The 26,866-nt window shown below is 40.8% G+C and overlaps 1 protein-coding gene across 2 annotated transcripts; it reads right to left on the bottom strand.

The window, feature by feature from the left end:
- Positions 1 to 761: 761 nt before the first annotated feature.
- Positions 762 to 26,838, bottom strand: Syce3 (synaptonemal complex central element protein 3). 2 transcript variants are annotated; one of them, XM_063243799.1, is made up of 3 exons: positions 26,739 to 26,838; positions 13,072 to 13,180; positions 762 to 1,029 (listed from the first exon to the last, which is right to left on the bottom strand). In XM_063243799.1, exons 2-3 carry the CDS (start codon positions 13,178 to 13,180, stop codon positions 872 to 874), a joined length of 267 nt encoding a protein of 88 aa, XP_063099869.1. In that variant the 5' UTR covers positions 26,739 to 26,838; the 3' UTR covers positions 762 to 871. The 2 variants fall into 2 exon arrangements, with proteins under 2 accessions (XP_063099869.1, XP_063099868.1); XM_063243798.1 differs by having other exon boundaries at positions 13,072 to 13,201; positions 26,739 to 26,808.
- Between the last annotated feature and the right edge of the window lie 28 nt (positions 26,839 to 26,866).

Here is a 26,866-nt window from a genome sequence, read left to right as displayed (position 1 = left end):
CTGGTGCTCCCACAGCCAGGAAAGGAGACAGCTGGAAAGGTATTTGTGCTCCTATGTTCTGTCAAGGTGGAAGAGGCAGCAAAGAGGTCCACAGAAAATGTCCTCACTCCTGGGACTTCTGCCATCCTGAGATCTTCTGGAAACCAGACTCATCCTTTTCCCTATGGGTCTGCTTGGAACCTTTGCCTGTGAAGCTGGGTTGGATTTGTGCTCTGCTCTCTGCAAGCGCCGTCTATGTCCCGTCTAGGCAGAGCCAGCACTGCTTGGCTTCTTTACACCTTTGGGGGGCTCTCTTGGGCCTTCCAGGGAAGGCCTTACTCCGTTTTCCATCAACCTCTCCCCAAAATGAGCCCTAAGTTGCACCTAGTTCTGTCCTTTAACAGCTCTGTGGGATTGGATAAGACATTTAACCCTCATTTTCCTTGTAGATATTGGACACTTGTCATTCAGGAAAGTTTGAGAACATGATCACCAATGCCAGTGTACACAACATGAGAAATTATGTGTGTTCTTCCCTTAACCCACTTCAAAACCCACTTTAGGTGGATAAATAAATCTGATTTAGTACTACTGCCTGTCCAAACCCTGATTTGTCCTTGTCTAGGCCATTTTTTACTTTTTATTCTACACTTAGTATCACTGGTGCCAAATACTTGTTCAACCCAAGAAGCATCTGCATCTTATACATGTCATGCTTTGCTAACAAAGCTCAGTAAGAATCTGAGAGGATCATGATGCAGGAAAGAAAGGGGTCATAGGGATGTGCTTCAAAATAAGTTTATTGAGAAACAAGACTGTGCATACAGCTGTACATCAGGGTAACTGACTGATCCTGAGCTTCTGGATGGTGGCTGTAACTGGGCAGTGGGGTTTATTGCTTGCGTTTGGTCTCACTGAGCAGCTCCTGCCAGTTCTTCTCCATCTCCTCCTTGCAGTTGAGGAAGGCATCTTCCAGCCGGCGCATGAACTCTGCCAGCACAGGGTCAGTGCGCATGACGACCATGTCATAGGCCATCCAGGTTGCCTGCACTGCAACAATCAGACAGGCCCAGTGAAACTACAGATGACACACAACTCTGGGCACCTTCAGCTGTGCTCAAATTTCAGGGGTCAGACCCCACTAGGACATCAGACTTCCAAGGAGAAAGAGAGTAGTTGCCTACATGTTATAGGGTTCATAAAACTACAAACACCCTTCAACAAACAGCAGTGATTACATTTCTTGGTCTCCCACAAGCCTTAATTTCTGGATACGTCAACCCAAGCCAGGAAATGTGGAGAACTTCTGCTATGAAATGTGAGAGAAACAAAAGTAACCATAGGCCCTGTACGTGTAGTGCACAATTAGTGGCTTCAGGGTGACCCTTAAGGCATCAAAACATTTATCCAAGCTTATACACTCAGTTGGGTTGGGTGTTCTCAGCCCTGCAAACTCCAAGCCTCACATTTCCTATGGTCAGTGTCCTTGGATGCCTGTCCACCTGTAGCTGGGTATGTCTGCACTTTCAGGCTCAAGGGAATGGGTGCTCTTCCATTTAGAGTCCTTGAGCATCCACCACTGCACTGATGGGCTTTCCTGCTCTTTTCCTAACAGCAACGTGGAGGAAGGTCTACTTGGGTTTCTAGATGAACACATGTCATAAGCAGACTCAGTGAGGGATGTTTTAAAGCTCCCACCACTGCCCCCTAGAACTATAAAGCACAAAGGTCATGCTCATCTTTGTGACAGCCCAGCACCATAAATACATCCCCTTAGAACTCTTCTTTGTTGTCCTAAAAAATACTGGATATATGGATAAGCAATGTCCTCGAGGAAATTAGCCAAAGAGGGTTAGAGACAGAGAGAGAGACAGAGAGAGAGAGAGTACATATGTATGGATATACAACCAAGGCCAACTGAGAAGCATGCAGAATATTTTTATGCATTTCATAGTTTTAACTGAGCAACAGCTGCTCAGTTAGGGAAAAAGTGCTAGGAAAGTTGTGTAGTGTCTGAGAAGAGTTCATGTGACTCTAGAGCTGGTATATTATTCCTGGACTTTTGGAAGCATGCATGTGTAGAGTAGCACCTAAACAATTCTCCTTGACTAAAGAGCAATTACCTTCATTTTGATTAAACCTGGCCCTGTCTCCATATACTGATACATACAGAGCTGGCTGAGCTATTTCTTTATCCCTTTAATTGGCTTTAAGCAATGTAAATAAGCCAGCCAAGGTTTCTTGTGTAATCTTTGAAGCTAGTGACAGTGGCTGTTTCCCACTCCCCAAAACCATGATTGAGCCAGTGAGATGAAGAGCTAAAGCTCCAGGGCTCTCATCTGGGATTGAGCCTTGAGATAAGAGACTATGACTTCCCATGGCAGGAAAGTTTATGTGTCAGAGATGAAGCACTGGCCCTAGGCCCCAAAACATTAGACACTTCCTCAATTATGTCATGAAAATTGGTCTTTCTGCATATCCTTATCTTTACATATTACAGAGGTGCTATAAAGCCCCCTATCTAGCCCAGCTCACAGTAGGCAAGTATTTCCTGCCATTCTCATAGTCACTCACCTTAGGGCCCCAGAACTTCCCGTAAAAACTATAAATATGTTTTAGTGTCTTTATTTGCACCATTGGTTACACTAGAAGTGGTAGATTGGAATTAACTCACTAGAATTTCAATAATTTTTCTATGGGATCATAAATATAAACTTCTCAGACTGAGATGAGATCTAGGAAGGGCTCTCTATAGCATGAATAGTACCCGGGACAGTTATCATAATGTAGACTGCTACCCCCTTCACAGACCTATAACAGTTCTTGTCTAGAACATTGGAGATGTGCCTGGGAATTTCTATTCTAACACCACTCTGGATTGTTCTGATATACGGAGTCTGCAGATCAACCTTCTCTTTTCTTTTGAGACAGTTCTCACTAGGTAGTTTAGGGTGGCCTTGAATTCACTATGTAGCCCAGGTTGGCCCTGAATTTATGGCAGTACTTTTGCCTCAGCCACCTGAGTGCTGGGATTATAGGTTGGTGCCACCATGCCTAGCAAGACCATACTTTTAGACTCCTGGACAGTGGGTGACATGCAGACTTAGGAACAAGAGTAGATTTGCTTCCTAGTTCTCCACTTGCTAACCACAAAACCTTGAACAGAGACTTAAAATTGCTAACTTTAGTATCATCTGCAAAGTTAAGATTATTTATTGATTTCATAGCTTACTATGAAGAGATAGTTGACACACATATGTCATGCCTGGAATACAGGTTATGGACTGGAAGTTTGTGTCCACCCCTCTCCTTCATTCATATGCTGAAATCTAACCTGCAAGGTGAAGGTATGAGGTGAGCCTCTGGGAGATGAGTAGACACAAAGGTGGAGCTCTTGATGATGGGATTGGTGTCCTTATAAAAGAGACACGAGAGCTTACTCTTGGCCACATGAGGATACAACGAGAAGGTGGCTTTCTGTAAATGAAAAGAGACTTCTCACCAGATACCAGGCCTACTGGCATCTTTTTTTATTTCCTTGTACCAGGCATCAAACTCACAACTTCATGCTTGCCAGGGAGGTGCTGTGCTGCTAAGCTATGTCCCGTGCCCCTTTTATGGCATCTTGATCTTGACTTCCCAGCCTCCATAACTGTGAAAAAACATGTTTTTTAAACCACCTAGTCCACAGTAATTTGTTTTAGCAGCCCCAAATGATTAACATAAATTAATACCAAGAAGCAGGGCACTGTGATAACAAACATGTCAAAGTGGCTTTGGAACTGGGTCTTGGGTTCGGAGAGCAAGAATTTTTTTCCCCCAAGAATTTTGAAGTCCATGTTAGAAGTTGATACAGTATTTGCCATGAATGGAGCTTTATAGGTAATTCTGTTAAGAATTCACAAAAAAGGAATTTAAACAGGAAACTCTATTTCTTAGAAAATATTTAAGTGATCATGAATAGAATGCTTATGGAAATGCAGATGGAGGACATTCTGGTAAGGTCTCAGAAGGAAACAAGCAGTAAGTTAGCAGAAGCTGGAGGAAAGATGACGCTTGTCATAAAGGGGCAAAGAACTCAGCTGACTTGTATTCATGTTTTAGTGGTTTGTGGAAGATAAAACTAATGAGCAATGAAATAGGATATTTAGCTTTTTTGATCAAAAAGAAAGCAATCTTTATTTTTTTTAATCTTTTTTTTTTTTATTGGTACCAGGGATTGAACTCACGACCGCCTGCTTGCAAGGCAGGTGCTTATACCGCTGAGCTAAATCCCCAGCCCTGAAAGCAATCTTTATTATAAAATAATTAATTGAAGTACTCAGGGCTAAGAATTATGGTGGTTAATATATTAAAATCAGGGAAACAAGCAGTTTTCAGAAATAAAACTCATACATTACTCCATAGAAATATCCTAGGCCAAAGTAGGAAAGGAAGCGTATTCAACTAAAAGATTCAGTGTTCATAACAGAGAAGAAAATCCATTGTTTAAAACACTTGTATCCCAAAGGAAAAATTTCCAATGGGTGTTTAGGAAAGGAATGTATGGTAGTTGGAAATGACTGTGACAACATCTCTATTTAGAGATGGGACTCTTGCTATGTTACCCAGGCTAGCCTCAAACTCTTAGGCTAAAGTGACCCATCTGTCTCAGCCTTCCAAGTAGTTGGGACGATGGGTATATACTGCTCTTGCAGCTTGATTTATCTATTACAAATACAAAACGGTCCTTTGGATCTGAGGTTAGGGTCACTGGTAAAAGGAAGCTGCTAACATGGCATATATACATAGTTTAGAAAGCCAATTTGACAAGATACAAAAAGATGGCATCAAAAGTGCATAAAAAGTTCAGAATAAATACAGTAGGAAGGTCTCAATATAATCAGAAAATCCTCCAGAAATATATGTACCTGGAGGTTTTCATTCATTCATTCATTATTTGCTGAATATCACTTTGTGCTGGCATTTGCTAGTGTAGTCTGGGGAAGACGGATTTTAGTGTCCAGTGTCCACACTCACTGCAGAGGGTAGAGACAATCAGCATGCAAGTTAAGTACAGACTGTGAAAGGTGCTGTGAAGGAATTAAGTAGACTATGTTGTGATAGAGAACTGTGAGAGGAATTTTATTTTGTATATATAAATATATATTAAAACGTGTGTCTATTTCTGTACTTTGGTGCTACTATATTTTGTTGCTCAAGTTGTCTACTACTATGTTTATCATCATTTTACTTACATAGCTATGTAGCTAATTATTAGCTTTACAGTATATAGCTATATATGTAGCATTATGTAATATAGTTTTATAATAAATCTCATTAAATGTAGGGAAAATCTCCTTGTCTGTTTTTACTGAAGTATCTTAGCTATTTTTAATTCTTAGGCTTTTCATAAATGCTTTAGAATCAAGTTATCACATTCTATAAAAAACCCTAGTAGGATTTTTTGAGGTACCGGGGGTTGAAACTATAGTGCACACTAAGCTATACTTTCATTTCTTTTTCTTGTTATTTGAGTTAAGGTCTCAATCAGCTGCCCAGGTTTGCCTGGAACTCATCATTGTCCAGGCTCAGCCTCTAAGTAGTTGAGATTTCAGATGTGTACCATGCCAAGCTAAAAAATGCATTCTAACGCTTCAATGATGACATAAAAAATGCACTTAACTATTGTATATTGATCTTACATCCAGCCAACTTGCTAAACTATTATTCCCAACTATTTGTGTTTCACATGTGTAGCTAGCCTCCAAGTTGACTTCAGTGGTCATTATCTTTTGGTAGGCACTCCTTTGTGCAGTTCTCTCGTATACTACACCAGAGTTGATCCATGTGATGAGTACAATGTGGCAGAAGTGATCTTATGCCATTTCTGGGAATTTCTCTGAGTAAAGTAATGACCAGACCTATGCAGAAGACACAAAGAAAGTCAACAGCTATGTGAGTCTGGAAGCAGATTCTTCAGCCTTCAGTCAAGTGCTACTCCTACTATCTTCACTGTCACCTCATGAGAAATATGGCCCACACCAGTCAGCTATGCCACTGTCAGATTTCAGACCTTTAAAAACTGTGGTAGGAAGATGTGGTGGTGCATGCCGTAATTCTAGCACTTTGGAGGCTGAGGCAGGAGGATCATTATGAGTTTGAGGCCAGCCCGGGCTACAAAGTAAGCTCAAGTCCAGCCTGAACTACATAGTGAGACATTATCTCAAAAAGAGAAAAGAAAAAAAAACTGTGATAAGTGAATTTTTTCAACATCTAAATTGGGTTGATTTCTTATACACACTAGATAACAAATGCTCATTTCTTTGGTGGGGATTCTGGGAATCAAACTCAGCACCTCATGCTTGCCTTGCAGGCTCTGCACCATTGAGCTAAATCCCTGGCTCCACAAATGCTCATTTTGATATTGGAAAATGATGCTTCTATTACAACAATCTACAGTGTGGGAATGGCTTTGGAATGGAGCACTGAGTGGAACCCGAAAGAGCAATACAAATTTTGAACAGAGTATTAGTAAAAGTCTAAAGTGAGTTGAATGCACTGTTCATAGAATTTTGAATATAAAGGTGATTGCCAATAAAGACTTAAAGGGAAGTGAGGAAAATGTTACTGAGGGCTGAAGGAGAAAGGATCTTGTAGGGAGCCGAGTGACAGCCCATTGCTGCCTCCCTTCCTCTCTCTCCTATGGGCACTGCGTCTGCCTACATTAACCATAATCCTCTCCTGCTTACGTCACATATCCGGATGTGACGGTGACCCTGTTGTATTCATTCCTTTAACCTCTTCCTGTCCCAGGTCCCGCCCTTAGTCTATAAAAGGTGTGATCATTTCCTAAATAAACTGGAAGCTTGATCGGATTATTTCGTCTTGCTTTCGTCTCTCTTTGTCTCCCCCATGTCTTTTATTTAATCCCCGTTCCCCCTCCAGGAGTTCTGGATAGATTGATCTACAGGCCAGGTCAGGATCTTTGTTATGTAGAGAAAAAAAATTTATCAACACTCACAAGAAGTAATTTGGAAGGTAAAATATGTACCTAATGAGACTTCTTTATTAAGATCTACTTACGTTTTTCTTTTTTGGCTTCTCTTTGTGTGTGTGTGTGTGTGTGTGTGTGTGTGTGTGTGTGTGTGTGTGTACTGGGAAGATTGAGCCCAGAGAGCCTCACACATGGTAAATATACTATACTATTAAGCTAGACCCCCCAGTTCCAACTCACATTTAACATTTTGTTTGGTCTCTATTACTTTGTGAGTTCTCTATTACTTTGTTAGACATTCTTTTGGGGGTATTCTTTTTACTTAGTGCAACTTGTGGAGGCCCTATAGAGCAGGTCTCTTTGTGATAAATATTGTCAGTTGCACTTATTTGAAAATGTCTTCATTTTATCTTATTTAGAGTTTTGAGAGACTTCTGGGAAGATGGTGAATTGGTGAGCAGCAGAGAAATAGCTTCTCTGAGACTTGATGTCCAGACACTGGAATATAATAACATGGGATAAAAAGGAGGGAAGTAGGTCCCTGAAAGTCAGGGAGAATCTGAAGTGAGAATTGAAGCCTAGAGGGAGAGAACTTTCAATGAAAGAGGCAGTAGGCTGCACTTTCCCCCGAGCCAAGACTCACTGTGTGGGATGGATGGCTGAAACCTGTGGATACACGCTGACAGTTGGCAGGTCCAGAGCCCTCCACTGAGATATACCAGTGGAGTGGAACAGTGGATTCAGCGGACTGCATTGGCTGGTTGGTTTTTCAGGTTCGGATGTCTGACAGGAGAGGGTGATTGGTCCTGAGCCATCTTGCAGAGGGGCCAACTAAGCTCAGAATTCAGCAAATGTTGGCTAGTGGCTAGTGGCTCTAGCCTAGTTCAAGCTGGTAGGAGGTGCACACACTGCTACAGGGTGAAAGAATCTAGTTCCAGCATCATGGCCAGGAACCAGACTGAACCTCTGTGGAAGCAGAGGTTCAGGTTCGCTGAGATGATCCACTATCCCATGGTAAGCTACTGCTGACTTGCTGGGATTAAGCAACATGAATCTGGACTCTGTCTGCCCAGGTTGTCTCAAGTGGACTTTTCTCTCTCTCTCTCTTTTTTTTTTTTTTTTTTTTGGTGCTGGGGATTGAACTCACGACCTTGCACTTACTAGGCAGGTGCTTATCCCTGCTGAGCTAAATCCCCAGCCCCCCTTTTTTTTTATCTTGCTTTTTTGCGGGGAGGGCAGCGTCTCACTATATAGCACAAGTTGGCCTTGAACTCACTTACATAGCTCAGGTTGGCCTCAAACTCACAGTTATCCTCCTGCCTCAGCCTCGTAAGCGCTGGGGTTACAAGCATGTGCCACCATGTCCGGCTTGTTTGTTCTTGTTTTTATGTGGGTACAAACACAGTTTCTAGATTTTGTTGTTGTTCTCCCATGTTCTTGCTAGTACTTCTTCCTTCTCTATTTCCCCCATTTTCTGCACCCAGTTTCCCACAGTTTGTATGGTCCTCCTTCATCTTCCAGCCTTGCTTCTAATTTCTTCCATTTCTGTCTATTTTTCCTCCCTTATCACTTTTAAATTTTCTTCACATTGCCACATTGAGGGCTTATTTACTGCATATAATTTTGTGGTTCATTTTAGATTTTGTTATATAACCACTAATTTAGTTCATAATGTTAAAGGTTGGAAATGAATAGTTACCTCAGTTTGTCATTTTCTGGACTGTGTTTGATGCTATTGTTATTGCTGATTGTACCATTTTGGCCAAAGTGACATAATTATTCTAACCAGTTGTTCTTTCCTGGCATACCAAGACTGAGATTGCCTAAGGGTAAAAAAAATACTATAGGCCAGTGCCAGAAAGTTTTTCTGGGTGCACAGTTCTGACATTAGATATTCCACCAATTCCTAATTTATATGATTGTCATTCATTTAATGATTTCTTTTTCTTTGGCTTCCTGAAAAAATTTCTCCTTCACTTTGATATTCTAAAATTTCACTATCTAGGTATAAGTTTCATTTCCTTTTGCCTGAGGTGTTTTATTCCTTGGATATTTGATTCAGTTTTCATCAGTTCTGGGAAATTCACAGTCATTATAATAAAACTATCACCATTACAGTCTCTCTAATATCTTTCCTCTGTGAGACCCAGTTAGAAACATGCTATACCTTCTTGATCTATATTACAAATCTCTTAATTTCTTCTCATATTTTTATTTCTTATTTTATTATTTTACTCTTTTTGTGGTGCTGGGGACTGAACCCTGGGCTTCGTGCCGGGGAGGTGTTGTTTAATCACTGAGTTGTGTACCCAGATCATTTGATTTTTTGATGCATTGTTTTCTATTTAATTAATTCTCTCTCTCTTTTTTTTTGAGACAGGATCTCCTGGTGCAGTTCAGACTGGCCTTGAGCTCACTTTGTAGCCTAGGCTGGTCTCGAACTCGCGAGATCCTCCTGCCTCAGCCTCCCGAGTGCTGGGATTACAGGCTTGAGCCACCACACCAGCTGACTAATTCTCTCTTAACTGTTGACTATTCCATTTTATTTCACAATTACATTTTTCATTTTAGAATTTCCTATTTTTAAGCCAACTTTGTCCATTCTTGAATTTCTTTTACATCCATTTTTGTTATTTGTATCCATGGTTTCTTTAACAATTTTATATTTAGTTAGTTGTGGTCTGTATCTGATATTGTATTCAGTTTTTAGAGATCTAAACATGCTGATTTGTTTTGGAGGTATTGAGGATTTAGCCCAGGGCCTTCACATTGAACTATAGCCCCAGACTTCTTTTTTTATTATTTATTTTTTTATTTTTTGTCTTTTTCCTTTTTATCGGTACCAGGGATCGAACTCACGACTGCCTGCTTGCAAGGCAGGTGCTTATGCCGCTGAGCTAAATCCCCAGCCCCCAGACTTCTTTTTTAAAAATTACTTATTTTGAGATGACAAGTTGTTAAGTTTTCTAGACTGGACTCAAACTTGTGATTCTCCTGCCTCAGGCTCTGAGAGTGCTGGGATTATAGATATATATCACCATACCAGGTTTAAACATGCTGATTTTTTTTGCACATATCAAAACATTACTATCATTATTTTCCTCATGTGTGAATGCTTCTGGGAGGATCCTTATCCACTGAATATGCTGACTACTTTTTCTTTTTAAATTTCTTTTTATTTTTTGGTACCAGGGATCAAACTCATGACTGCATGCTTATAAGGCAGGCACTTACGCCGCTGAGCTAAATCCCAGCCCTGATTGTTTTTTTCCTTGCATTTACAGTGGTTTATCATCGCATATATTTGGCAATCTTTATTTGAGGCATCCCCTGACCCAAGACTATTTTAATACTCTCAAGGGTTTTTGTATAAAGCAAAAGCCATACAACCAGCTTTTCTACTTTTCTAATGTTTCAAGATTGAATAACTGTTATGGGTAGATTGTTTCTTCCCAAAATTCATCTGCTGAAGCCCTAGCCTATAGTATCTCAGAATATGACTGATTCAGAGACAGGCCCTTTAATGAGGTGATTATGTTTAGATGAGATCATTGTAGGGGTTAATCCAGTATGACTTTTGTTTTTATATAATTTAAGTCTAGAATTAAAAAGCCTCATGTGTTCAGAGGTGGGTTTTAGAAGATAACTGGATCATGGGGGTTACTGTACTAATCAGTTCAGAATAGGATGTGCCGTTAGGTTGGGTAGGAGGTGAGGTCTGGTCTAAAAGGGTGTATCCCTCCAATGCCTGCCTTTATTCTGTGTTCCCTGGCTGGCATGAATTGAATGCTTTTTCCTGCACCATACCATTCTGCCATCCTATTTCTGCCTTGGAGCTAACTGACCATAGACTGAAACTGAGCCAAAATAAACTTGTCCTTCTTTAAATTTGTGGGGGTTGGATATTGTTTGTGTTTAGTGGTAGGAAAATGACCAAGATTTTGGTTCCAAGAGTCAGGTCATTGCTGTGACTATACCTGACTGTGTAGCTCAGAAGCCTTTGGAAGTGGTTCACTGGGGAAGTTTGGATATGCTTGGAGATGCTGGTTAGAGAAGACTCAGAATGCTATAAGTTAAGCTTTATGGAAGATTCTGGTCAGAGCTCAAGACCATAATGATTACAGAAATGCAGACAGTAGTGGCCAGGCTCAGGAGGTTTCAGTTTGAAACAAAAACTCTGCTGGTATTTGGACTAGAGGCCATGTGTGTTACACTCTGGCAAAAAAATTTGTCTTCATTTTGCCCATCATGAGACTTTGTAAAAGACTGAGATTAAGGGTGATGGCATCACGATAATAGGAAAGCTGGCTTGAAGGAATCTTGGAAATATCTTGGGGATCATCAGGGCCCCACTATTGGCAGGCTTAAAGGGGTGAACTACTATAAGGATTTCATATGAGAAGAGAGTCCTTGGATTCCCCCTTCTCAAGAAGAGTTGTCTAAGTGATTGGTTCCCTGAGATTAACTTTACAGTGCTCAGTCATCCAGGCATTCAGAGGATTCTGCAATCATGGCCCAAGGGGCCTGACTACTGCTTGAGTTGGCATCAGACCTTGACATCATTCACTTCGTGCTGGTTTTTACAGACATTAGAATTTAGGAATTACTAGGTCATAGAGGCTTCCATCTAGATTTCAGAAGAAGGCCTGAAAGGTAGGGCAGTATGACCCTGAGAAAGGAGTAAGTGGAGCTGTGAGGGTGAAGCCAAAAGTGCAGTATAGATACCAGTAAATTGTAGATGCCAGAAATGTGGAATGTATGCTGAGGAAAATTGCGGGCAATGAGCACAGCCACCCTAAGAGGGAGGCCACGAAGGTTACAACCTGCCCTGATCATGGGATCAGGGCAGCTCAAGCCCTTTGGAATTCACATCTTTCCTCAATGTGTGCCAGGTGCCGGACACAGAATTATAGGATTTAATGTTTGCCCTGCTAGGTTTCAGTTTTGCTGTTGTCTGGTTTCTTCCTAGTCCCTCTTTTGCAATGGGAATATTACCCTGTGTCACTGTATATCAGAAAAGTTTAATATTTTGACTTTTATGGGGGTTCATAGCTAAGTGTTTGCCATGAGCCTCAGAGGAGACTTTGAACTTTGACTGTTTAGCATCGCTGGAACTATTCAAATTGGCAGGAGAACTGGGAAAATGGAGGAGTGGTAAGCAACAACAACTGAGCATCTCTGAGTTTTGAGATCCAGATAGTAGAAATAACAGAGAGGGGGAGAGAGAGACAGAGACAGAGACAGACAGACAGACAGACAGACACACACACACACACACATACAGAGAGAGAGAGAGAGAGAGAGAGAGAGAGAGAGAGAGAGACAGACAGACAGACAGACACAGAGACACAGAGAAAGAGAGATTTTATAGGGAATGAAGAATATGACATGAAAATTTAAACTATAGAGAAGTTGAAAAGAAAGACCATCACTTGGAAAAGGAAAGGAATAATCTGAACTTTCTTCCTGGTTCCTGACTCATGGGTCATGTGAAAGGGAAACTACACTGATTCATGGGCTATAGTCAATGGCCTGACTGGATGGAACTTGGAAAGAACACAACTGGAAAACTGGTGAAAAGGATATTTAGGGCAGAGGTATGTGGGTGGACCTCTCCATATGGGCAGAGCATGTAAAAATATTTGATTCCCATGTAAATGCTCACCAAAAGGTGACATCAGCAGAAGGCTTCAATAATCAAATAGATAAGACGACCCATTCTGTGGATAGTGGCCAGCCTTCTTCTTCAGCCACACTTGTCATTGTCCAATGGGCCCATGAACAGAGTGAAAATAGTACAAGGGCAGGGGGTTTAGCTCAGCAGCACAAGTGCCTGCTTGGCAAGTGCGACATCATGAGTTCAATCCCCGGTACCAAAAATTTAAAAAAAAAACAACAACAGTAAAATAGCAGAAATAAGAGGTAAATATACAGGAAATAAGTGAAGGCAACTCAGTGGTATCAATTTTGATGGTCTATTATTTGCCTGCCATACAAGTTGAAAGGAGGTAAGGGGAGGCCCTATTAGAAGGCACTTGCCATGAACTCAGAAGTTTAGAGAATATTTGGACTATTGGAAAGAAGGAGAAACCATTCTGTCTGGAAAAATATCCTACCTGAGATTTTTTCCATTTCTTCCAATAGCTTTTCCAAGTCCTTATTCAAGTCTGACAGCATTCTCAGTATGTTGTCGTAGTTTCTTTTCCCAGGGTCAGAATCAGCCATCTATGTAGTACACAGAAAGACCTGCCATGAAATATATTGGCATTTTAACACCAGCTCCACAGTGCACACTTGAGTGATCTTTAATTTTCATTTTGACTTATTTATTTATTTATGTCTTTTTGAGACAGGGTCTCACTATGCAGTTCAGGCTGGCCTTGGGCTCACCTGTAGCCCAGGCTGGTCTTGAACTTGCAACTATTCTCCTGCCTCAACCTCGCGAGTGCTGGAATTATAGGTGTGCGCCACCGTGCTGGCACCTAAGTGATCCTTTAAAAACTTCTCTCCCCACCTCATAGATTTGGATAATACCTCCTACTCCATGTGGTTGTTATAAAGGTTAAATGAAAATGTGTAAAAAATAAATGGCCCATGATAGTATTTTACACATAGTAGTTGTTGCACCCCTTTTTCCAATCCTTGGTCTACAACTATCTTTTCAAAATGACAAAAGTAGAAGAAATTTTTATTGGCTATAAGTGAAAAAAATCTTTGCCATGATGGTAACACAATAGTGTATGTATTTTGGCAAAAATGTATTAAGTATCTATTTAAATGCAGGCTGTTGTACTGACTTGCTATGAAGACTGAAGACAATCTAAAGGATTTCCAGTATAATATGGGGAATAAATCATATACAGAACAAATGAAAAGCCAGAATATGACAGAGGTCATAGTAGACACATAGGGACCTGGAGTGAGGCTAGTGTAACTTTAAAATATGAAACGGTTTTCAAATTTGCAGATTCTTTTTGAGACAGAGTCTTACTATATTGTCCAGGCTAGGTTTGACCTCACTATATGGCCCTCACTATCCTCAAACTCACAGTGATCCTCCTGCATCATCTTCCTGAGTGATAGAATTAGAGGTGTGTACCATCATGCCTAGCTTCGAATTTGCACATTTTAAAAAAGTTATTATACATTTAACTTTCCACGAGGGCTCTCTTGATCACTAGAGGTAATGTCATCCAGAGACTGAGTCTTAGCTCTGGAGTAGGATTTTGTGGACCCAAATCTTGCACATGCCCTCTCACCATATTAGCTGTGTTACCTTGGTTGACTAACTTTTCTTTTAATACTTGGAACTGAACCCAGGACCTTACACATGCTAGGCAAGTTCTCTGTCACTGAGTTACACTCCTAGCCCTTCACCTATATTTTCAACAATATAGTTTTTATAGTTTATTTTTAAAAATTGCTAATGTACCTATATCTTATAATACAGGGTTTCTGTGAGGATTAAATAATGTAAATTATATACTACTAAACATAATACCTACCATAATAAACATTTAATGAGCCATATCTACTGTTATTTAGGATATTTAACTCTAATTAAATCAATTAGAACCTTGCCTGAACTTTACTAGTATACATTCATTAATTCCACTAATATTTTATGCTCACCTATTTATCTACAAGTTTCTGGACTAGGTATTATAAAAGAAAAATAGGTTAATAAGGCTATAAGGGCTGTCAGGGAATTTATAACCTTCCAGATGAAGGAAAGAGCCAGGTGACCAAAAATAAGGAGGGATGGTATTTTGTTCTCACAGTACATGTTAGGTGGTGGGGAAGGCTCTCTGGCCTGGCTGTATTAGGGGCCTTCACTGGGCTCTCCTGTGGGTCCCAGGCTTCTCCCATCATGGTGTCTCAGCTGGTAGTATGGCTGTGGATTCTTCTACCTTTTCAACTACACTGAGAACCCTGGAGAACTGGGGATGTCTTTCCAAAGAACTATTTCTAGCATATAGGTAGTAAAATAGAAAGCCCTCTCTACTGTTGGATGAAGAAAGGAAGGAATGACTAAATATTTGTAACACCCTGATTCTGAAAGATTCTGGCCTTACCTGTCCTGCTGTTTTCCTTGTTAAGAGTTTAAGAGTCTGAGGAGCAGGGTGCCTTTTAGCAGATCTGAGAGGTAGATCTGATGACTTAAGGTGCAGGGAGAGGTGGGGTTTTGGGGGGATCTATAAATGTGCTGCTTCTGTGGGCACAGAGCCATTCTTTATTGGAGACTTCCATCTTTCCTATTGGCTGTATTCTTTTCTTTTCTCTTTAAAAAAAACTTGGAATAGTTTTCTAAGAGCAAATGGTGGGTGCAGGCAGGGTATAGACAGTGGGTGATGGGAGGGAGAAATATCTGGAAAAGATGACTTGATCCTCTACCTATGGTCACTTCTCTGTTTTCTTCCCCAGCCAAGCCTCACATTTTTGCCACCACTACAGTTTCTAATCCTCACCTATCTGTTATCTCTCTTCAGCTCTCACTGAAACTGCTCTCACCAGAGCCATAACTGGTACCTGGGGCTCCTTCTGTCCTTCTTGTTGCACTTAACTTCTTCATAGCATGTGGCAATTGGCCATCTTCTCCTGACATTTTAGCCCTGTTCTGTCCCAAGCTTTGACTGCTTCCGGATGGATACTTCTCTTTCTAAGCTTCCTCTTTTCTGACTCTAAAATATCAGTGATGATTCTCTCAGCTCCTTTTCCCTATACTACCCTCTCAGTGCTGATGTCTCTGTCCATAGCATCACCATCCTGTCTAAGCTGAGTATTCATATCTTGTCCCTAAATCCCAGGTATGCACATCCTCCTCCTACTGCATTATTCCTTTGGGAAGTTCCCTAAGCATTTCAAACTCAATGACCTAAGGTAAATTATTCTCTACTGCCTCCCACAAATCTGCTCATCCTTCTCCATTGTTTAATGCAATGGATGACACCACTATTCACCCAGTAGCCTGAGTCAAAACTACAATGTCCTCTTTCTCTTTTCCTTATCTATGGGGTTACTGAACTCACAAATTTTCTCTTCTCTTCGTGTAACAAGCTTTATTTATCTGTGGATCAGAAGATCCAATGTTTGGATGACAACTCTGTCCTTGTGAAGTTCACAGTTAGGCCCACTTCTTTTTTTTTTTTAATTTTATTTAAGGAGAAAAGAAAAAAAAAAGCAGGGAAAGGGTACAAGTTATACAGATTTACAGAAAAAAAATGAACAGTAGGAAATCACTAGTTAATGGATTACATATTGTCATCTTAGAAATAATTGTTCAAGTCACAAAATTAAAGCTTGTAAAGTGGACATTCCATCAATGATACTGCAAACAGTTCTGTTCATTGATCCAATAAAACTCTGTGATATCATTTTCTATCTTATACACTTAAATATACATGCAGTTATATAGTTTAGAGCACTTTCTTTTCCTCTCTTTTGTACCATGACTATTACACATTTTGGGTTTCATTGCTCCCACGGTTCTTATTACTTTTTTGGAAGAGAGTAAAACCAAATGTGACATAACAGAACAGAATCGGTCAAGTCAAAAGGGTGGACATAATAGATAATGTAAAAACATAATACAGGTGATCAACAATGGTTACCATAATGTCTCCCGCTATCTCTAATAGAATTGCCTATATCATTAGTTATAATACAATTGAACAAAACAGTAAAGAATAAAACCGACAAAACCAAAACATTGGAGACATTGTAGGTCTTCAAAAGTAGCTAAAAGTCAACAAGAATGGGCGTCATAATGAATCTCATTATCTTCACAGCTGATGCCTAAGCTTTCGAACCTGATACTATCCAGCAAAACAGAATAGGGGAACATCAGTTAAAAACCAGATGGTGAGAGTAATACAGGGCTTTAAATCAAGGTAATGAAAAGTCAAAATGGGTTACTATAATATATCCTGCTATTTTTTCCTTTAATTAAAAGGATAAAGATAAAAAAGTAAATAATGGAGTGGAGATTGAGATAAAAGAGGGCATAACAATGAAACAGCGCAGATCAAAACATAACCATTTAAGCAGAATAGTGTTTCACCACCAGATAATCCTAACCTAAAAGTAGTTACCATATTGTTTCTTTCTTTGAAATCCTTGAGTACAACTTCGTATACTGTAGCATTAAGTATATCAAAACAATGTAAAACCATTCAAGAGAATGACAGCATTACAGAGTATTTAGAATCGACTAACAGAAAATGAACAATGGTTTCTGTATAATCTCCTTGTCTTTAAAAGGTTTTTGCTTATACTATCGTACATAATAAAATCCGATAAGATACAGCCTATTTAGACCATTGGAGACAGAAGGACAAAAGCTAGATGAGACTTCAAAACAAGATGATACTAAATCAGTATTACCTATTAAGATGTCATTTTCTCCAAAATAGCTGTTCCTATATCATCCAATCTTCTCTGCCTCATTTCTGTTAAGCTCTTTTTCTGTCAGTAGCTGTCAGTTTGTCTTCTTCATTTTGTTCTCTGCTCCATTTGTTGTGGCCTCCCCGCCACTATTTCTGGGTTCTTTGTATTTTTCTTTTTTTAGAATATCCTGCAATACTTTCTGTAGAGTTGAATTGGTGGTTGCAAATTCCCCCAGTTCCTCTTTATCCTGGAAGCACCTTGTTTTTCCATCAATTTCCAGGGACAGTTGTGCAGGATATCTCAATCTTGGCTGGAGATTATTATCTTTCAATGCTTGAATTATTTCCCCCCACGCTCTTCATGATTTGATGGTTTGTGCAGAGAAATCTGCTGTAATTCTGATGGGTGTTCCCTTGTAAGTGGTCTGTTTCTTGTCTCTTACAGCTTTTAATATTCTGTTCTTGTATTGAATTTCTGGAATTTTTATTATTATATGCCTGGGTGTTGCTCTGTTTGGGTTGTAGGTAGCTGGGGTCCTGTATGCCTCATACATCTGAGTATCTTTACCTTTTGCTAAATTAGGAAAATTCTCCTGGATTATTTCTGTGAGTAGCTTTTGTAGTTCACTTGTTTGCATCCCTACTTCTTCTTTTATGTTCTTAATCCTTAAGTTATGGATCCTCTTATCATCTTCTTGTCTTTGTATTATTGCTGTTTGTTTCTTTGTTATTTTTAAGAAGTTTTTCATTTCATTCTCCCATATTACAAGTCTGCCCTCCAGTTCAGATAGTCTGTCCTTAGTTTCTTTCAAGCTGTTATGCCAGTCTTCGATAGACTTCTTAGTATCTTGGTAGTCCCTTTGAACCTGCTTCACGTATCCTATGCTTTCTCTGTTTTCTCCATCAAACAATTCTCCCCTTTTTTTCTGTTCTTCCATTCCACCACCTGTTTTTTCTTGGGTGGTGCTTAGCATTTCTCTAACTATTCTGCATACTTCTAGCTTCAGGTCGTTGATAACTTCATTCCTGAATTGGTCTATGAGGCTCTCTATATGGTGCCTTATGTGTATTGGTGCGGTGTCTGCTATTGCCTGTTTCTCAGAATTGGGGGCCGAGGAGCCTTTCTTGTTGCTGCCTCTTCCCATGCTGCCTCTTCTTCTCTGTTCCTTATATATGCAAGCTTATATAAGAGGCCCAGCTTCTCTCCCAGTCAGCCACAGCCTGATCGAATTGCACCAGTTAGGTGTTCCCGCTCACCGCTGCGCACCAGGGAGTTACGGACCAGGCAGCCTACGCGTCTCCCCTCCCGGCCACCGTCAGGCTCTGGGATCTGGGTTGGGACAGTCTACCAGGTCCGCCGGCAGCGTCACGCAGGCCAGGCACTTTTCACTAATCCCGCCCGAGAGGGGGATGTGTGGCTGGAGTCGCCACCGCGCCCTGCTCCCGCAGGACTGCTCGGGCCCAGAAAGTCCTCTGCTGGAGTCAAACTGTGGTAGAGTGTCAGTTTCTCTCACTCACCTCACCATAAGTCAGTGCACGCCTCCCTGCCGTTCGCAGATTGCCGTTCTCAGAGCTTCTGCACGTCTCTCCCCTTGCCGAGCCGCTGTAGAGGCAGCCAGCCGCTGCGTGGCGGGAAACCCAAATCGCGGCTTACAATGGCGCGGTTCCAGCCTCCACACCGAGTCTTTTCTGTTCCTGTTTTAGCACCAGGACTGCATTCCAAGTTGGCTTCTCTCAGCCCAGTTTGTTCCTGAGTCAGCAGAGCATATCTCCACCTGCTTATGTCTCCTTAGTCCGCACCATTCCTGGCTTCTGAGCTGAGTCTTTCAGAGAGCCACCGGTAGTTGCTGTTATCTGTCTGCCATGTTCTCCCGGAAGAGTCAAATGGCAACTTAATTGTGTGTACTGAGCAATTGGCTAGATCTTACATCTTTGACATCCTCCATAATATATTAAAAGATCACTGTGTGTCTTTCCGATCTGCAAGAGTCCTTCCATGAGGCCTGTAGGCCGTAGAAGTCTCAGTAAGCAGTCTAGCCGGGACAGAAATTCTCAGCACTACGTTGTGGTCAGGGCAGCCATGACACCGGAAGTCCACACCCACCTCCTAGGCCCACTTCTTTAATGCCTTCCCTGTCAGTAGCCACCCCCCTCCCCGAACCGTTACTGCTTTGAGATCCATTCTATTATCTACCACTGATTATACATTCACTGACATGTACTGTGTGCTCTATGCATACTACTCAATAGACAAAACCTATGTTTTCATAAACCTTCTATTCCAGGGGAAGACACAGATAATCAACAAGTAAGCAGATTCTTAAAGATATCTTCAGTTTGTGGTAACTGCTACAAAGAAAATATAACAGGGTGATATGATAAGGAGACTCTTTCTTGTGGAAAGGGTACTTTATCTTGTGAAGTCAAAGACTCATCTCTAATGAAGGGACTTCATTCTCGCTGTGGACAGTGGGGTATTGAACTGAAACGTTGTGCATGCTAGGTAACCAGCCTGCCTCTGAGCCACTTCCCTAGCCCCATAAAATGACATTTGAACTGATGCTTTATGACAAAAATGTTGGTCATGTGAAGATCTAGGAAAAAAGAGTCTAGGTGGAGGAAATGGCTCAAGAAAAGGTGGAATTGGCCCTATGATATTTTGAGAACAAAGAAAGCAGAGAAAGGTGCCCACGAGAAAAGTGGCATGAGCTGAGGTTGCTAAGCAGGTGAGAACAATCTGCTGAAGTGATTTAACTAAAGCCCTGGAGAAAGTGAGGGCATAAGCCATGTAGATAACTGAAGAAAGCACATCCCAGGAACAGTAAGAACAAAGACCCTGAGCAACCTACAGTGCTAGAATGCAGGCATGCACCAGCATGCCCAGCTGAATAGTTGGTATTTTATATATTTATATACTTAAGAGAATTTGGCCTGTTAGAGTAACACAGCTTTGCCATCCTGGCATCTATAATCCTAGCACTCTGGAAGGTTAACACAAGCTTCACATGTTTGAGTCCAGTCTTAGTAATTTAGCAATTTAGCAAGACCCTGTCTCAAAATTAAAAAGGTAGCTCAGTGTGAACATCCTGGGTTCAGCATCCTGTACTGTTCCCCCAAAATGTAATTGCTATGGCTTGTAATTTTAAAGTGAAATATTATCACATTTATATATAGTTTTAGGAGATTTATTTAAGAAAACTCAAGGTTCACTATATTTATAAACTAGACACGATTTTGTTTTGTGGCTCTGGGGATTGAAGCCAGGACCCTTGTCTACGTTAGGCAAGTGCTCTATCATAAAACTACATCCTCAGTCCTTGATGTAATATATATATAAAGATTATCTAGAAGAGTGGAGAGGGTTTGTTGTTTGACAATTGAAGTACTTAAAGAAATCTGAGGGGCTGGGGATTTAGCTCAACAGCATAAGTGCCTGCCTTGAAAGCAGGCAGTCATGAGTTCAATCCCTGGTACCAATTAAAAAAAAAAAAGAAAAGAAATCTGGGTACAGTGGATCATATCTGTAATTCTAGCTACTTAGAAGGCTAAGGCAAACCCAGTCCAGGCAATTTAGGTCTTGTCTCAAAATTTTAAAAAGTGTTGGGGATGTAGCTCAGTGGTTAAAAAAATATATATATATATAATTTAAAATATATTATATATATATAATTTTAATGGGGTCTTGCCATGTTTTCCAAGTTGGTCTCAAACTTCGCTCCTGAATAGCTGAATTATAGGGTTATCCCATCTGACCTGGCTTAAGAAATAAATACAGTATATTTTTATTGACATGTTTTGAAACATTTTTTTTATTTTTTCACTTTGAAATAAAATATATTTGACAAAAACAAAGAAAAGAAACAGACTATATTAAACTTATCATTTTTTTTTTTTGGTACCAGGGATGGAACTCACGACCTCACACTTGTCATCTAGGTGCTTAAGCCATTGAACTAAATCCCTGGCCTATTAAGCTTATATTTAAATGAGTCTATTTGTAATTGGAACAACAACCAAAAAAAAAAAAAAACCTCTTAAAAGTTGTCACTAATATTTGCACTGGGGATATAGCTCAGCAACACAAATGCCTGCCTGGCAAGTGTGAGGTCATGAGTTTGATCCCCAGTACCAAATAAATAAATAAATAAATAAAATGTGTTTGACTTAGAATAAGATTTGTAACAATGCTTACAAAAGAGCTGAGGGCCGGAGATATACCTCAAAAGCACAGCGGCTACCTGACAAGTGTAAGGTTGTGAGTTTGATCCTCAATACCAAAATAAATAAATCAAAGAGCTGAATTTTTAAATTAGTAACCTCTGATAAATATTAACTTAAAAACTGGAAATAGTCTTCTCTGCTTAAAAATCCCTTTAAAGGAGCCAAAACTCATATTAATCAATATCAAGCCATTCCCCCTATAGACTCTATGGTTCAGTTATACTAGCTATTTTTTTTTTTGCTAAGTTTGGGTGTATACTATATACCAATACCAAACAGTACTATAGAAGCTTTGGACTAAAAACTGAATTAAACCATATAGTCTTTTCTGTGAAGCAATCAGTTTGCTAAGAAAAAACTTATAAAGAGCAACTGTTTGAAAAGCAATAGCCATTCATCTAAATATCTTTACTCAATTTTAAATCAAACTCTCATGTGAAAGGGCACTTTCAGTCATGTTATTGGAAAACTCTAAACTAAACATCATGCTCCCGTTTCCTTCCATAGTTAGTATATATCATTATTCTATTGTATGAAATGCCCTGCCTCCCTCTCCCTTGTTTTTTAAGACTCAGATCAAGGACTACCCTAGAAGTCTTTTCTTGCATTTCCCACCAGCCATCTCTGAATATTAATTTACATCTCTTTTACCTTTCCACAGATACTGTACCTTCTTCTAGTCAGACACTAGAAGTCTAAGCATTTTAATCTTTATAATAAACCAATAAGGGAAGAGTTGTATTACTCTAATTTACAAATGAGGAAAATAAGATTCTGGAAATTAACATCCAGACAGCAAATGTACATAGAGCTAAGAACTGAGTCCTGTAGGTGTGGCTCTAGCCTGTGGTCTCACACACTGTACTATTGGTGCTCAGTTAATTCTTGATGAAGACATGAATAAACAGAAATTTAAAATGAAGCAAACAACTAGAGAGAGGTTCTTTGTATCCAGAAAGCCTGGGCTGAAATATGAGTGCTTCAAGTTACTGACTATGAGACCTTGAAAATTCAATCTCTTTAAACCTCAATTTCTGCTTTTTAAAAATGGAAACGACATGGGAGGCTGAGGCAGGAGGATCGTTGCGAGTTCGAGACCAGCCTCGGCTACAAAGTGAGCTCAAGGCCAGCCTGAATTGCACACGGAGACCCTGTCTCAAAAAGACAAAAAAAAAAAAAAAAAGGAAACGACAGATTCTTTTTAGGCTGTTCTGGAGATATACACAGTTTGGCATATACTAGGAATCCAAATTCATCAGATTAAGTAGTTGGCATGACTTTATATAAAACACCAGTTTTAGTCAGAGCAGTTGATCAGAAAATATTTTACTAAATTTAGAAGGTGAGTAAGAGATATGATTCCAATAATAGAAAAGCTAACATATTCATGTTTATTCTGTGCCATGAAGTATGTAAATTGTAAACAAAAATTAACTTCATCCTCACAATGTCGTGAATACTATTATTATCTCCTCTGTACAGATGAGGAATTCCTAAGATTATAGAAGTCAAATGACCTAACAAGTCACACAATTAAAAAGTGGCAAGGCTGGATTCAAATCTAAACCCATCTGGCTAAATGAATACAGTTCCTTGGCATGAGATATGGCCACAATTTCTTCTGCCAATGCAATACAGTGATTTTGAGCCTGACCTCAGAATGGATACAGGAAAAGAAGACAAAGATGAGAGAGGTAATGGGAGAGGGAAGCTAATAAGTTAAATTCTGGGGAGCTGAAACATTTGGTGTCTGCGGTGTATGATCTATTCAACAGGCAGTTGAAATATAGGATTAGGGCAGAGAAGAGAGGATAAACTAGAAAGAAAGATATGACAGTGGTTTAAATTATGGGAAGAACTGGGTATGGTGATGCACACTTGTAGTCCTCACTATTTGGGAGGCTGAGCAGATTGCCTGAGATCAGGAGTTGCAGGCAGACAAGGCAACATAGCAAGACCCTGTCTCAAAAAGAATTACAGAAAAAGAGTAAATCACACAGTAAGTATGCAAAGGAAGAGAAGAGTAGAAAAAACCCTGAAAAAGATTGGCATTTAAAGAGCAGAAGGAAATAAGCCCATAATATACACTAATAAACAGTCAGAAATAAACCAGAGTATATACTTAAAAGCTAGTAGAAGAGAGTAGGAAGTGGCTTCTTAACTTCCGCAGTCAACAAATATCTACTGGATGCTCTTTCTGAGGAGCTAGTATTACATCAGTGAATAAAACAGATAAAGATTCTTGCCCTCATGAAGTTTATATTCTGGCCAGGGGAGATAGGCAATAAACACATATGCCTATAAATTTAGGTGTTGAGAAAATTAGGAAGGGTGGGAGGGTAATGGAGTGGAAGGAGTCACTCCCTATATATTGGAAAGGGATGTCTGCTCTGAGAAGGTAAATTTTGAATCGGACTCAAAGAAAGTGATCATGTGGGCCCTACGGATATCTTGGGGAACAGTTCTGTGCAGAGGGAGAGCAAAAAGAAAGGTCTTGAGACCAAGTGTGTTTGGTGTGGCTGGGGAACAGCAAGAAAGCTAACCAAACCTGGAGTAGAGAGAAGGACAAGTAAAATGAGGCACAGAAACTGGAAAGAATTTGTAATATCTGACACTGACCTAATATTTCTCAATTTAAAAGACACCCATGACTCCATATTATATCCCAGGAATGCTTCCTTCTCTTTAGAAATATTTCCATCAGACTTTTGTTCCTGCCATTCTATAAAAACTGTCATGATTGTTAGTGACCTCCAAATTGTCGTATCTGATAACTTTTCATTTCTTATACTACTTGACATTGGAAACAGATTGTTTCCAATCTTTATCTCCCTCACCTTTCTATCTTCTGAGACATCAGTCTGTCCTTCTTCTGTTCCTACCACAATTGGCTGCTTCCTTTCAATTACCTTTTCTAATTGCTCTTCGTCTTCCCAGACTCTACACATTGAAGAGCTCAGATTTTTCCTCCATGTATCCTCACTTCCTAGGTGATCCTTACTAGTCTCAGGACTTTAAATGTTACCTATATTCCAGTAACTCTCAAACATGTGTTCAGTCAGGCTTTTCACTGCACCCTAAATTCATAATTCCACTAGGATACTATTGACTCTATTTTTGTGACACATCCAGAATGTAGTGTGTTCTCCTTACCTCTACCTTTAACATTCTAGTCCAAGCCCCATCACCCTTACTTGGAGTTTCTCAGCAGTCTTTTCATTGGTCTCTGTATTCTACCTTCTCAGTTCTAAATATATTCTCAGTATTGCAGCCAGAGCAATCCTTTTAAGTCATTATTCAAATCATGCCACCTACATCAAATCCCTGCAGTGTCATCTTATTTCAGAATAAAAGCCAGAGTCCTACGTTAAAAAAAAAAAAGATGAGATGGAGCACAGACAGGCCTGGGAAAGTAAAACATGTGAACAGACAAGGTGAAGGCATTGAGGGTATAGTAAGACACTGGTTTTAAAAAAAAAAGAAACTGGTTTAAGGGGTGGGAAAGATATGTGGAGATAAGACAGAAGCAGAGACATATTTCTATGAATTGAGGGACAGGTAGATTGAGAGATAGACATGGATTGGCTAGAAGGATGGAGGCTATGGCCATGTGACTTTGGATTACGGAGGAGAGATGGATCAGGAAAGCAGACCCAGGGAAAAGGTATGAGCACTAAAATGGAGAAAGAAGTCTTTTGAAGCTGAGTGTAGTGGCACAGGCCTGTAATCCCAGCAGTTAGGAGGCTGAGGCAGGAGGATTGCCATGAGTTTGAGTCTAACCTGGGTTAGATACTGGGTTCAGGTCCAGCTCAAAATGCAGAACAAGACTTGTCTCCAAAAAAAAAAGTTTTTGTCCCAGCCATGGTGTGCATGCCTGTAATCCCAGCATTTGGGAGGCTGAGGCAGGAGGATCATAGTAAATTCGAAACCAGCCTGAGTTAGCTCAAGGCCAGCCTGAACTGCATAGTGAGACCGTTTTAAAGAGAGAGAAAAGTCTTTGCAATAAGAATACAGGATATTTCTGTGTAATAAGATTGCCCAGGATGACAGTAGGACTGGGATGGAGAATGCCTGGAACAGTGCCAATGCCAACAGAATGGGGTAATGGTAGACTACACTGGTAGAGTGGATAAAGGAGTGTGGAGGTGGGTGGAAGGGGTCTGAGTTGGGTGTCCCTTTTGAGTGTGAAGGGCTTGAGGAAATGGGGGCCTTTGCGACTGAGGAATCTGTAGGTATGCACAACGGCAAGGGCATAAGGTCTTGTTTATGGTTTGAGAATCTTGCCTAGTACAAAGAGTTTAATAGTATATGGAACGCTTCTTCAACTAAGAAATGTGAGGCGATATAAGGGGCTCTTTGGTCTAGATTCACTCTAGTGAGCAGTGCGAGTCAGGGAGGGTAACCAACATAGGAGTGTGTGTGTGTGTGTGTGTGTGTGTGTGATGTGTGTGATGTGTGAGGAGAGGAATCCTACACTTAGAGGTGTGTGGAGGACTTGGGTCTAATCCTGGTATGCAGATGTGATGGACTGTGAGGTGGTTTGCAGCGTTGGAACATGGAGTTCAGGTGTCAGGGGCATGCACAGGAAAGAAAGGGGTTGAGTGGGATGACAGTCCAGGATGTGCAGAGTTCAGGGTCTGATACCTATGGTGTGAGAGGACTGAGGAGAGGGGTCTGGAATGAAGAAATACTGGCGAGAGGTAGGTGGGGCCAGACGACTGAGGTAAGGAGTCAGGGTACGAGGTGAGGAGACTGAGACAAGGGGTTATTGTAGGGACAGGAGATTTTTGGTGAGGGTTTAGGATGTGAGGATAGGGCATTTTTGATAGGGGTCTGGGTACTGGGCCAGCGAACTGCGATAAGGGATCAGAATATGGCGACAGCCGACTGGAGAGGACTGGGGAATTGTGTGAGGGAACTCACGTGAGGTGAAGGGACAGAGGTGAGAGGTCAAGGTGTGGTTGAGGGCACATATGTTAGGGGTACTGGATGTGGGAAAGGGGATTCTGGTGACTGGTGGGTGTCAAGTGTGCGAGGTCCGGGGTGAGGGTTCCGGGAGAGGGACTAAGTAAGGGTGAGGACTGGCCAAGGGTCTCAAAAGAAGTGGCTCAAGCCCCTGGGAGCCCTACGTCAGGGCCCGGGGCGGGCGTCGGGGCCCGGGCGGGCAACTCACTCACCTCAGGCTGGGCCCGCGCTCACTTCTGCTGAGGAGCCTCGCGAACGCCACCGGAGGAAGGCAGAAGGCGGTGCCTGGTAACAACGCCCCGCCTCTTTCCGTTACCTAACCCACCCAGGGAGTGGCCGC

This window comes from Cavia porcellus, unplaced genomic scaffold (assembly GCF_034190915.1).
Source record: "Cavia porcellus strain 051 isolate PalLab524CR breed Dunkin Hartley unplaced genomic scaffold, mCavPor4.1 scaffold_40, whole genome shotgun sequence".
NCBI lineage: Eukaryota > Metazoa > Chordata > Mammalia > Rodentia > Caviidae > Cavia > Cavia porcellus.
The sequence above is the reverse complement of the archived record's forward strand: the minus strand, read 5'-3'. Positions and strand labels throughout refer to the sequence as shown.

Coding starts and splice junctions, on each gene's coding strand:
- Syce3 (XM_063243799.1), bottom strand. CDS start 13,180: ATGGCTGATTCTGACCCTGGGAAAAGAAACTACGACAACATACTGAGA. Junction 1,030..13,071: donor AGAAATGGAAAAAATCTCAG/GTAGGATATTTT, acceptor TGATTGTTGCAG/TGCAGGCAACCTGGATGGCC.